Raw genomic sequence first — 13,479 nt, 5'->3', positions numbered from 1 at the left:
CTTTCTTTCTTTCTTTCTTTTTTTTCTTTTTTTTTTTTTTGGTATTTATATTTCCAGCATTTAGTCCAGTGTATTGTAAGAGGCATAAGTTTAAAAGTAGGTGTGTAAGCAGGCTAGGGAGAAAAAAAAAAAAAAAAAAAAAAAAGCCTTAGCTGGAGGTCATGGACATTCTGAATGGAATTCAGGGGAAGGAGGAAGTGGCTTGTGCCTGAGAAGGACTCCCATGGTGGTTGGCACAAACTGTTGCTGACCCTGGAGATCTCAGAGCTAGGGGAGTTGTATCCAGATTCCCTGAGATCCTGAGAGTGGTGAAGGCTTACAGCAGAGGACATCAGACCTGCATTTGTTTGTGATGTGGTGGACAGCATTGCAAACTATCTCTCCCTACCTGGATACCTTGGGTCACCTGTTCTGGTGGAGTTGACTCCTGGTATCCTGAAACCATCCCTGGATTAGCCGTGAGATCCCAAGTAAAGCTACCCTCAGGTCCTCAGCTAAGCTGACCAAACCTGGCTAGAACCAGGTTGGGAGGAACTTTCCCCTTGTGACTCCAGTACTGCTTTCTTTGGGCCCTGTCCTATTTAGATCATAGGAGAGTGTAGTCAAGTCCTTCCCCTGCCCCTGTGGTTTTCCCTTAGCTTTTAAGTGTAGTAAACCCTATTTCCATCCTTAATCTTAGTTTGTCCTTGATTAAATGTGTTGCCTTAACTTATAAACTCCTGCCTTTACTTTGCTGATTACCATAGGCCTAGTCTTGGTGCTTCAGAGTGGCAGTTGGACCTAACAGCCAATTCAGTTACAGACACCCCTTTGCTGTTAAACTTTAGTCTCCCTACTTGTTGGGCCCTTTCCTGTCATTCTTGTCTCTCACACCCACCTGGACCCATATTTACTGTTTAAGGCACCTTTCCCTGGTTTCTCCCTTAACAGTACATAGTAGATGCTTAATAAATGTTTATTGATTATTATCTTCTACCTCTCTACATTTATGCCCACTTTTACCCCATTCCTGGACTGGACTTTCCTCCATCTCTGACAGTTGATATTTCATCCTTCATTAAGTTTCCTATGAAAGGTAACTTAGTTAAGCTGTTTTAATTAGGATATGTTCATTGTTTTATTAATATTGTGTGTATATAACTTCTGCATATAATCCTCTCAGATGGCCAATATTATAATAAGAAGTTGTAATCATAGTAGAATTAATGATAAAGAATTATCCCAATTATTAATAAATCAAATAATTATTTATTAGAATCGGTAATTAATAATCATATTATGAGAACAAATTACAAGGAAAATCCTCTGAAATGCCTTGGAATATAGGCTTGCCATGGGGAGCTGTACCAATGAGACCAGCATCCTGGAAGGTATACAGATAGTATGACATCTCAGTAGACTTTAAAGCTATTGGAAGTGATCTTGGCTTTTACTATATATGGCATTAATCATTACTTTATAGAATATGCCTTCTTAAAAAAAGAAACCTTCTCTAATCACCTCCACACACCCCCCCCCCACGAAGAGGTATTTGCTCCCTTTTAAGGGGGAGGGGATTCTGTGTAATTTGACTCTCTGTATACTGGTACCATATTATAAAAGGGAATTCTTTGTTCTCTCTGAGTTTATACTTGTGAAAGGGAATCTTTTATTCCCTTTGTCTATTTTGAGTTAACACTTTGGTTAACAATAACTTAAGTAACCTACTTAGTACCTCACTAGATTGTGAAGACAGTATTAACTCTCCTTTGTCTAATTTTGAATTGAATTAACAAAAAACTTGAACACCCTACTTAGCACTAGGTGGAGGAACTCTCCATCCTTACAACTCAATCAGTCAGGAAATGAGAATTCACACCTGAGTCAGCCAGGAATCTGTGAACCCTTTTGATGAATATTCACCTCTCCGGAAGGTGAGGAGTGGTTCCCACAAACATGGCAGTACTGGGCAATTTAGAAGCTGTGATTGGCCCTTGTGAAAAGAAGCCAATATAAAAGGCCCTGAACTTCTGGGGCTAGAAAAGTTGACTTCAAGAAAGAAGTCAGCTTGAAGAAAGAGTTTGACTTTAAGGAGGAAGTCAGCTTCAAGAAGAAGGTTGGCTCAAGGAAGAAAGTCAGCCTCAGGAGCCACCTTCAGCTGGAGTCATAATCTTGACCTGCCTCTTGGAGGGAACTTGGATGAGTGGATTGGCTTTCCCTTCCTGTCTTCTGGAGAGAGTTTAATTCCAGTTGAAGGCTGAGTCGAGCACGGGAGCATTATAGCATTATTTAGTTGAACAGGCTAACATTTTTTCTACCGGTTGTATTTTTTGCTTTCACCCTTTCCACCTCTTTTGTAAATAAGAGCTATTAAAGTAATTTAGACTTTGAGCAATAATACTTTGAATTGGCGACTACCATTATTATTTATAATCTTCACATATTTTAGTCAAACCATTAAAATTTAATTCTTATAGTATAAGCACTGGGTTTTTCACTAAACTGGGATGAGCCTGGATCCTGACATTTTGTAATTTACAATTTTCTATAATAAATATCAGTATGGCTCAAATAATTGCTTTCCAGTATTTATTTTTAATTTTTTACATTCCTTAGATAAAAGCCCTTGTAAAAATTTTCATGCCTTTCAGGTTATCTGTGTCTCTCCTAATCATATATTGAATTCTAATTTTTAATAAATTATATCAAAATACTTTCACATATACATTTTCTTTTTAGACTATAAGATCCTTAAAAGTAAGAATTATGTCCTGTTTTACTTTTGTATCTTTAGCACCAATAATAGTGCCTTCCATAGAGTAGATACTTAATGAATATTTGTCACACTCATTGAAAGAAGCTTGATTGTATTTATTTTAGCCCTCCTCATTGTCCTTTCTACAATAACATTGCTCTTAGTCAGCACTATTAAACAACGTGTGTGAGCAAGACTGTAATTCTGCCCGTGAAATCCCAGACATACCTACTCCTTTAAGGTATGGTGAGATGGTGCTCCAGACTCCAATACTACCTGTCCTTAAGCGCTGACCAATGGCAAGTTCGATATGAAACAGGGGGATTCCTTCAAAGATCAGGGCAATAAAGTATGGAATTAGGAATGCTCCTGGAAATAAAAGATGAGTGTTAGAATACAAATAATAAACATATCTCTTTGACAGCTCCATAGCTATTAATTTAAAGAGCTTATTTAGCATAGAATCTGCACTTTAGGCTGAAGAACATAGAAGCACACAAAAACTCCCTCTACTTCTATTAGCTCTGGTATGTAATCCCTACTGGGTATGTGAGCATGGCTTATACTCCGTCAGGCATTGCTCTAATCTGCTTGCATTCCACTGGGCCCCATTGCTTTGTCTCTAGCTTCTGACTTCAGCTGGTGCTCTTAGCACATGGGCTGCCTTTTTCCTTCAGAAGACTAGGCTCTAACTGACCTCTCTTTTAGCTTAGAATGCAGAAGTTATTCTTTAAGTCCTCTAAGGAAACAGAGTCTTCATACACCCAGTTTCAGACTAAGAACAAATCTTCAGTTGCTCACCTCCATACAAGGAAGGGATGATCCATTACTTCTCAGAGTTTTGACTATAGGAAGTATTTTTTTGACTTCAGAAAAAGTTTTTACCACTTGGAGTCAAGCTATTTTAGAAGAAAAAGAAGCAGCCAACTAGCTCAATTAACACTGGTAGACATTTAATCCAGCTTTGAAGCCTTACTTCTCATCACTAACAAATCTACATTCCTGTCCCAAGCTTTAGTCCAGTTTAGAATTGTTGTTTAGTCATTGTTGGTCCAACTCTTCATGACCCCATGGACTGTACCATCTCTTTTTTGGGCATCTATACTGGAGTGATTTTCCATTTTCTTTTCCAGTGGATTAAGGCAAAATGGAAGTTAAGTCACTTGCCCAAAGTCACGTAGATACTGTAAGCTTAAAAATTAATATCCAACAACTCCAAGTATTATATTTTATAAGATTTATTAATAATCACTTGAAGTAAAAGGAATAAAAAGACAAAAAGAAAAGCCTCAGTAAAACTAGCCTTTCTAGCCATGAAAGCAGGAGAAGAGAGAAAGAGGATGGAGTTATATACCATTTATTTACAAAATGTGAGGACCCAATGTGGAGATGAAGGAAAAAAGAATTTTGAGACAAGAAAAAGAATTCTGGGAGATGGAGTCTTTAGAGTACAACATTCTAATTATACAATACTAAGTATCTAAGGTCACATCTGAACTCAGGTCTTACTGACTCCAAGGTCAATATTATATTTACTGAGCCACCTAACTGCCTTCTGGGCAAACAGAAGTTAAGTGACTTGCTCAAGGTCACCCAACTAATATGTGTCTGAGGATGGATTTTAACTTAGTCTTCTTGACACTAGGTCCAGTCCTCTATCCACTGAGCCATCCAGCTGCCTTCTTTTAGGAATAGAAGAAGTCTACCGAAAAATAAAAATTGAATGCAAGAGTAGTAAAGGGAGCTAGGCAATTGGGGGTAAGTGGCTTGCCTAGGATCACATAGGTAGGAAGTAATTGAGGCCAGGTTTCAACCCAGGGCCTCTAATCTCTAGGCCTGGGTCTCTGTCCACTGAGTCACCTAGCTGCCCCCCAAATATATACTTAATCAGTGGGAAGGGATTATTGAGCTAAAGCAACTGGATAAAGGCAAATCATGCCAGAAAATAGCTGGTTGTTTGCAAAAAAAAAATTAATCACACCCTTTGGGAATAAGTATAAAAATATCAAGTTTGCTAGTCTAGTGGTGAAGGATTTGAAGCTTGGTAATGCTCTGTGGAAGTATACCTCTGTGGGAGAAAGAAAAAGGTGATTTCCTCTTCTCTCACTCCTTAGGCCATGTCACTGGAACTAATGGACCAATAGAAGAAAAATACGCCCAAGACAGATATGATTGCAGAAAAAAATAGCCTTCTGAGGAAGGAAGCAACTTTAAGAGCTTGACCCTTTTGTGATGGATAGAAGTGCTGGATAAGGATTCAAGAAAGGAGGAGACCCTGGGAAGTTCCACAGAACTGTTTATCCAGCAAAGAACTGAACTCAAGGTGAACAGCATTAGGAATTACAAAAGAAAAAGGATGTCCGATCCTAGGAGTTCTAAATTACACATTGCCAGATGCATATATTACATATGCCCCTCACTACCATCGGACTCTGGGGACATGCTTTTATATCAAATTGTTCTTCTGATACCATTTTAGTAAATGTCTTTATCTAAAAGTTAATTGTTTATGGGCTGATTATTAATGGAACTATAAACTAATCTATTATTCTTTTTTTTAAAGTAACAGAGTGGATTTATTATAGACCATGAAAAGGCATGTAATCATAGGGGTGATGGCATTTGAGTCAATAAATCACTTCCACTCCAATTAAAATGACTTAAAAAATTTATGTCCTAATAACTTTTTTTTTCCAAACGAGAATGTTTCTTTAATCTAGTCATTCTTGAAATTAATTTGGAACTGGGCCCCAAAAGCTATTTGTGCATACACTTTAAATCAGAATGCTAGATTGTTGATACACCAAAAAGAATAAGCCAAAAAAGAGGAAAAGGACCCAAATGTACAAAATCATTTATAGTAAGTCACTCAACAAGCATTTATATATTGTTTTCCTACTATGTGTCAGGCACTGTGCAAAGCATTGGGGGTCAAACAAAGGGAAAAGATAGTCCCAACTTTCAAGGAGCTCACTAATAGGAGCTCTTTATCTGGTGGCAAAGGATTGGAAACAGAAGGACTTTCCATCAGTTGGAAAGATCAAACAAGTTGTGGTAATTGAATATGTTGGAATACTATTGAGTTGTAAGAAATGATGAGACAGTTTCGGAGAAACCTAGAACTGATGCAAAGTGAAATGAATAGAACTAGGGAAATAATTTATATAATAACACAATATTACAAAGACAAACAAAGACAATATTAAAAGACTTAGGAATTCTGATCAACAAAATGATCAGCCATGGTTCCAGAAGACCCATGATGAAATATGATACTCATCTTCCATATAGAGGTGATGATTTCAGAGCGTAGACCAATAGATATAGATAGATATCTTAGATTGGACTTACATATGGGCTATCTCTCTATCTACATGTCCATCCATTTGGACATGGCCAATATAAGAATTTATTTTGCTTAACTATACATGTTTGCAACAGATTTTGTACGTCTTGTTTTCTCAATGGGAGATGAGATGCTAGGGAGAAAATAAGACTTGAAAAATGAAATTAAATTGAATTTTAAAATAAAATTAAATCAAATTAAAAAAAAGATCATTGAACCTATGGGAGTTGATGAAATTACTGAGAGAGGATAAAGAAAAAAGAGAGGACCTAGGACAGAGTCGAGGGTTCAGCATAACTGTGATGAGTCCCCACAAGTTGCCTAAAGAGAGATGAGCTGTTTGGCTTTTGCACTTCTCATCTTGGTGAGAGAGACCCAGTCTTGAAAAAAAAAAAAACCTTTGTATTTATCTGTCTGTCTATCTATCTATCTTTATCTCTTTCTATCTCTATAACTCTCTACCTCTCTCTACATATCTATGTATCTCTATTTCTATATCCGTCTCTAAATATCTGTATCTATCTGTCTATCTGTCATTATCCCTAGAGAAAGAGAAGAGGGGGAAGGCAATCTGAAAGGATTAGGCACTAACAGCTAGAAGGACTCATCAAAACCTCTTGCAGAAAATGGGACTTGAAGGAGTGAGTGGAAAGAGTGAGAGGGGACAGCCAGTACAAAGGGACACAGACAGGGAAGGAGTGTCAGAGTCTTGTATGAGGAATTTCAAATAGTCAGGACATCTCAATTGAAGCATTTATTTATATATTAAAATTACATACATCTATATTTCCCATAGCTATTTGTAGACTATAGTGTTTTTTTACAAAATTTATTTTCATTGAAATAATAATTTAATATCTCTCTTTAATATCTCTGATTATCCAACACTAACAGTTGTCTTTGCTTTCTGTACATACATATAATGAGGAGATAAGTAACTGCAGAACACCACAAAAGTTAAACTTTTGCTTTAGAAACTGAAAGGAGCTGAATAATAAGACCCTTTCCCCTCTTTTTCCCCAGTTGTAGTTTTGTGACCTTCATTATGGTTAATGTTGAACAATGTTGGTTGAGATGTCCCAGGGACATTGTACTACAGTTTTTCTCCAAAGCTTCAATGAATACACTGTATTTTTCTGGGATGTTATAAGAGTTAGAGATGGTGGATAGACCATCTATCAAAGCCTTTTGGTAGAGTTATGAGACCCCTTGAGTCTAAGAGGATCCCACATTTCCCAAAGATGGAACCAATGGACCAAACTGTTATGCTGATTGAAAAGAGGACTAGAGTTGCAGAGCCAATTAGGTGAATAAGTCGGTGTCCTGCTGTGATGTTTGGAGGGGGGCAGCTTGGTAGTATAAGTGGATAGAGAGCCAGACCTGAAGGTCCCAGGTTCAAATCTGGCCTCAGATACTTCCTAAATGTGTGACCCTGAGCAAGTTATTTAATCCTCATTGCCTAGCTCTTACTGCTCTTCTGCTTAGATAGTATGACAGAAGATAAGGATTTAAAAAAAAAGAAAATGCTCTTTTTTGATGCTCATTTATAAAGCAACATGCCAAAAAAAATACACTTTAAAGAAAAAAAAATTGTTCAGGGTAGCAGGGAGGCTTATTTATTTAATAGAAATAGCTAATTCTATGATAAAGCTTCTCTGGACTCTGATGTCAGTGGTTGTCCAGGATGGATGGCTTTGCTAGGGAGACTTTCAAAATGCCTACCTAGTAAGCCTATCTTTCTCAGACTGATACAAGGTGGTATGGATGGAAGTACTACTTACGACCAATAACTGGGACACATCCAGCTCTTCAGCTTCAGTTCCTTCATCGCTAAAATAAGAGGGTTGGATTATATAATTTCTACAGACCCTTCCAGCTCTCATTCCTCTGATCTTTCTCACAGAGGCTAGATTACCTGTCAGCCAACTCTATAGGGAGTTCATCCAAAAAGGGGGTTTAGGGGGCAGCTGGGTAGCTCAGGGGATTGAGAGTCAGGCCTAGAGATGGGAGGTCCTAGGTTCAAATCTGGCCTCAGACACTTCCCAGCTGTGTGACCCTGGGCAAGTCACTTGACCCCCATTGCCTACCTTTACCTTGGAGCCAATACACAGTATTGACTCCAAGATGGAAGGTAAGGGTTTAAAAAAACAACAAAAAACAACAACAACAAAAAAAGGGCGCTTAGATTTAAAAAAAATTAATACAAGGGTCCATGGACTCTCTATCCCAAGACTGAATAGATTTCAAGAGGTCTTTGTACTTTAATGGAAAAATTAACTAAATGATAATTAACAACTTTTAAGAATTAGTGAGAAAAGTACCAAGTTGTACTTTATTTCTTTTAAATATTGCCCTCCATATGTGTGCTCTCTAGTGTTGTTTCATGTTACTAAGGTTAGTCATTTTAATAAAAAATAATAATTTTCTAAATAAGGTGTCAATATTTCGCAGTTGCAAATTGAGTGAGATGGAATCAGAGCCACCATAGAAATCTTAGATAACACACACATTTAATTTATTGAATCATGGCCCATATAGAGATTTACCATTGGTTATCAGGTGGCATCTTCCCTAATTTAAGGCAAAGTAATTAGGAAAAACTAAATTGGTTCATGAGCACTTAATTTCAAACCCTAGATTAATGATAATTAAGGTAACTATTTACTATTTTCCTAAAAGCATCTGAATGCACAACTCTTATATCATGCCATTACATATAATAACCAACTATATAGCATTTTAATATTTACAAAGTATCTTACATATTACCTCATTTGATCCTCACAATAACCCTCTGAAGTAAGTGATATTATTATCCTCATTTTTACATATGAAGAAACTGAGACAAAAATGGCATTAAGCAGTTTCTCCGAGGTCACATAGCTAGTCAGTGTCTTAGGTCAGATTCAAACTCAAGTGTTTATGAGTCCAAGCCTAGTACGCCATGCCCTGTTCCCACCTAGCTGCCACACATTTCTAAAACTTGCTTCTGAATGGATCTTTCTTAAGTTTTTCAGGAAGTAATTTCCAAAAAACATAAAATGTTAATACTTGTCCATCCATTATTTTAAATAATGACTTACAAATAAAGCAAAATATAACAACATACTTGAGAAAAATGTTATTATAAAAATTAATATCCTAATTCTGAAGCTCTTAAATAAAGAATGCTATCCACCTCCAGAGAGAGACCTGTTGTATTCAGATGCAGATTAAAGCATACCATCTTTCACATTAATTTATTTATGGTTTTATTTTGGAATTTTGGTTTTATATGAATATTCTCTTAAAATAATGACCATTATGGAAGTCTGTTTTGCATGAAAAATACATATATGACTCAAATAAAATTATTTACTATTTTTAAGTAGGAGGAGAAGGGATGGAGGGAGACAATTTGGATATTATGATTTTGGAAAACGTGTTGGAAATTATTACATGTAATTGAGAAAATAAAGTATCTTTGAATAAAAAATAAAAATAAATTCAATGTTCTAACAATGAAACTCAAAACAACTTCCATGCTAAGAATATATACTGTGTTGGGGTCCAGGGTAGAGAGACTTTGCTTGGCTCCTAAGATGTGATAGACCAGCTCAGAGAGACAGGAAGTGATATGGAAAAAAAGGGCTATAAAAGATGAGACCATAGAGGAGATTGAGTCCTTGGTGTGAGTTGTCTGGGATTTATTCTTCTACTCCATTTGGCATTGGTGGCTCAGTCAAAAAACACCCTCATTGGGGGGCAGCTGGGTAGCTCAGAGGATTGAGAGTCAGGCCTAGAGACAGGAGGTCCTAGGTTCAAACCTGGCCTCAGCCACTTCCCAGCTGTGTGACCCTGGGCAAGTCACTTGACCCCCATTGCCCACCCTTACCAATCTTCCACCTATGAGACAATACACCGAAGTACAAGGGTTTAAAAAAAAAAAAAAACCACCCTCATGGGCTGGTAAGGCTCTTGCTCCGAAGAGACTACTGGACTTCCATGTGGAGATCATATCCTTGTAGGGGAGCAAGCTGAAATTCTATAGACCAGACTTTAGAGTGGTAGGCTAGGAAATAAAGTTTCTACTTCCTTCCTTATTTCTTTCTTATACTATATTTATATTAAATTAAATTATTAAAAGCTAATATCATCCTCGTGACTTAAGAGTTAATTTTATAAATGTTGTCCACAACAATTTTTTACAAATATTATTTAATAAAACCAATTTCTAAATATTAAAAAAAAAAGAATATATACTGTATTGGTCCGCCATCCTCAAATAATCAGATATACATTATGACATCCAATCACAATGTGAAGAATCCCCAGTGGGAAGCAATATGTACTTACCTCCTCCATAAGTCTGACACAAGTATGGAAATCTCCATATATTTCCCAACCCTACAGCAAATCCAACACAGCTTAAGATGTACTGGAATTTATTGTCCCATTTAGGTCTTTCATCTTCCTTAGGATCCATTGGGAGTGTATCTGCTGCAAGAACGCTGGACATGGTCACTGAGGATGGTCCTGGGTGTGAGCCTGCCTTTGCATTGAACTCTTCTGACAGGAGGTGGAGGTGGGGCTCTCTACTAGGGACCAGCTTGTCCAAAAGAACAGACGGGACAGCAGATAATAGAGACACTGAAGTAACTACCAGGTGCACTCTCTGTTGAATTTCATCTTTTTTAAAAAATAAAGTACAGTTAATTGGTAACTCATAGCTAAATTCTTGTTTTTATTTCAGAAAGACCTTTCTGACCTCTAAGTCTTCAAGCACGTTTATTTAAATTCTGTGACCTGAGGCCAATATAAACTGCCTCTACCTAACCATGGACAGCACGAAGATCCTTTCTTGCATCTTCTAAATGGAAGCTATTCAGGACATCCAAGAGGAATTGAATGAATGAGTGAATAAATGAAAAAACTAAGCATTTACTATGTCCAAGCTCTAGGCTGAGTGCTGGGAATACAGTGATAAAAGGGCGACAGTCCTTTCCTTCAAGGTTCTAGCCCTCTAATAAAGGGGGACAACACGTATAGGTGAGAGGTGGCCAGGAAGCAGGATGGGGAGAGATGGTTTGAGGCATCACAAGGACGGTAACTAGAGTTCTAAGGGAGACAATTGTCATGCCCATTCTGGAAGCAGTAGCAGTATCGATATGGTTATGCTTTTCAACTAGAAAAGTATGTGCTAGGAATAGGATCAGGATAGTAATATGGATGGCAAGGTCCAGTGGTCTCTCTAGAGGACATATTGGGCTAGGTAAATGACAAAAAATATTGCCAAAATGAAATGTGCAAGATGGCTAGGGCTGGCTAAATATAGTGAGTTAAATAATACACTTTTAATTAGTACAACACGGACCCTAGAATGAATCCAGAACTGACGGGGCTAAATCCATGAGGATGGCTCAGCAGCAAGGTAAATGGCAAGGTCTTATTTTCTAGTGGGTTCAGTGGGAGGCAGGTGGATGGCAAGGAAATATTTCTTTTGGAAGAGATTTTTTTACCCTTTTCCCAACTATATCTGTGATCTCATCAATGTGGGCATTCATCCAACTACATAAAATATAATCTAGTCATCCTGCTCTTTTTTTATGACTCTTCTCCATGTCATCCTGTACATTCACCACAGGATTTCACTCCATATGCTGGGGGCTTTTGCTTATATTCTTTTCTTAATTTAAATTTATTTGTTAATTTGTTACATTAAAATACCCAGTTAACCACCCCCCTACACACACTCCTCTCCCCAACAGAGAAGGCATCATTTGACAAAAAATATATTTGTATATATAAAACTATGTCTTGCGTATTTCTATTTGTCTTGCTTATTTCTATTTATCAGTTCTTTCTCTGGAGGTGGACATAACCAAGCCATTCTTCAGCTAATATTTCTGTTACTATCTGTAATGTTTTCTTGGTTCTGCTTGTTTCACTCTTCATAAATTCACAAGATCTTTCTAAGACTGAGTTTTTTTTTTTAATTAACCTGTTTAGAAGCAGGTAGGTGACTCAGTGAGGCCCAGAGACAGGAGGTCCCCAATACTTGTAGTGATTCTAAAATGGAAGGTAAGAGTTTAAAAAAAATTAAACTGTTTGCTATTTCTTACAGTGCAGTATTATTCCATCCTAATCATATGCCCCAACTTATTTAGCCATTCCCCAATGGACGGGCCTTTTCAATTTCCAGTTTTTTTCCACCTCAAAGAGAACTGGTATACATATTTTAGAACATATAGGCCCTTTTCCTTTTTCCAGATTACCTTAGGAAATAAACTTAATAGTGCTAGATCAAAAGATATACCCAGTTTTATAACTCTTTGGGCACAATTCCAGATTGCTCTTGTGGATTTTAAAATTAATATTCAATATCTCCAAAGTATAATATTTATAGAGATTTATTAATATTTAACTAGTAAACTAGAGAACACAGGGAACGTCCCCCCATCACTTCCAGTGGAAGAGAGAGCTAGAGGGGCGTTACCCAAAACTTATATATAATCATGCAAAAGACGCATGTAAATAGAAAGGAAAAGGAATTGTGGGTAATTCAGAAAGGAAGTTTGGGTAATATAGTTTTAGGGATTCAAGACTTTCCAACTGTACACTCTCCAAAATGGTTGGATCAGTTCACAGCTTCACCAAAAGTATAATACGGTCCCTGTTTTTCCATATCCCCTCCAACATTTGCCTTTTACCATTTTAGCCAATCTAATGAGCATGAGATGATCTCTCAGAATTGTTTTGATTTGCATTTCTCTAAACAATAATGATTTAGAGCATTTTTTCATATAGATATGATGAAGTAAATTTCTTCATCCAAAAACTGTATGTTCATATATTTTGACCATTTATCTATTGAGGAATGGTTCATATTCTTATGTATTTGGTAAAGTTCTCTCTATATTTTAGATATAGGGCTTCTATCTGAGAAACTGTCTATAAATTCACACACACACACACAACTTACTGCTTGGCTACATTAGTTTTATTTGTACAAAAACTTTTTAATGTTTATATTCTTTTAATATTTCAAAGGCACCTCTGGAGCATTTTAGCTGTCAATCCAAATTCCCTCTGAGCTGGCTCTACTATATACAAAAAGTCCAGGAATGTGGTTATGCACATAGCAACAACCATGATCCTGCTGCTTGGGTAACTCGCTCCATCCATTCTCTGGCATGACAGAATGGAAGGCAGTTTGGGTAGGAAAAATGGGAAGCTCCAAACCCCAGAGATGTGGTGATGATTGGACAAATAACCATTGCTGTGCTTATAATTTAACTTTCAGAGACTGATAATTTGGGAAGCAAAATAAAAAAAGGAATACTCATTGTAAGTGAGGGTTGAAGTCTGAATGAAGGGATCCAATTAATGAATTATTAAGAAAAGTTTAAAACAATAACAA

At 37.0% G+C, this 13,479-nt stretch overlaps 1 protein-coding gene across 1 annotated transcript in view; it reads right to left on the bottom strand.

The window, feature by feature from the left end:
- The window catches only part of SLC6A18 (solute carrier family 6 member 18), a 46,413-nt gene extending 35,765 nt beyond the window's left edge, over nucleotides 1-10,648 (bottom strand). The window contains exons 1-2 of the mRNA XM_044665323.1: nucleotides 10,416-10,648; nucleotides 2,963-3,103 (exon numbers count right to left, since the gene is read on the bottom strand). Of these exons, the coding sequence (XP_044521258.1) occupies nucleotides 2,963-3,103; nucleotides 10,416-10,578 (304 nt within the window). The 5' untranslated portion in view covers nucleotides 10,579-10,648. The remainder of the gene's footprint in view (nucleotides 1-2,962; nucleotides 3,104-10,415) is intronic.
- Between the last annotated feature and the right edge of the window lie 2,831 nt (nucleotides 10,649-13,479).

Source organism: Gracilinanus agilis, chromosome 1 (assembly GCF_016433145.1).
Source record: "Gracilinanus agilis isolate LMUSP501 chromosome 1, AgileGrace, whole genome shotgun sequence".
NCBI lineage: Eukaryota > Metazoa > Chordata > Mammalia > Didelphimorphia > Didelphidae > Gracilinanus > Gracilinanus agilis.
This window is presented reverse-complemented; position numbering and strand designations above follow the sequence as displayed.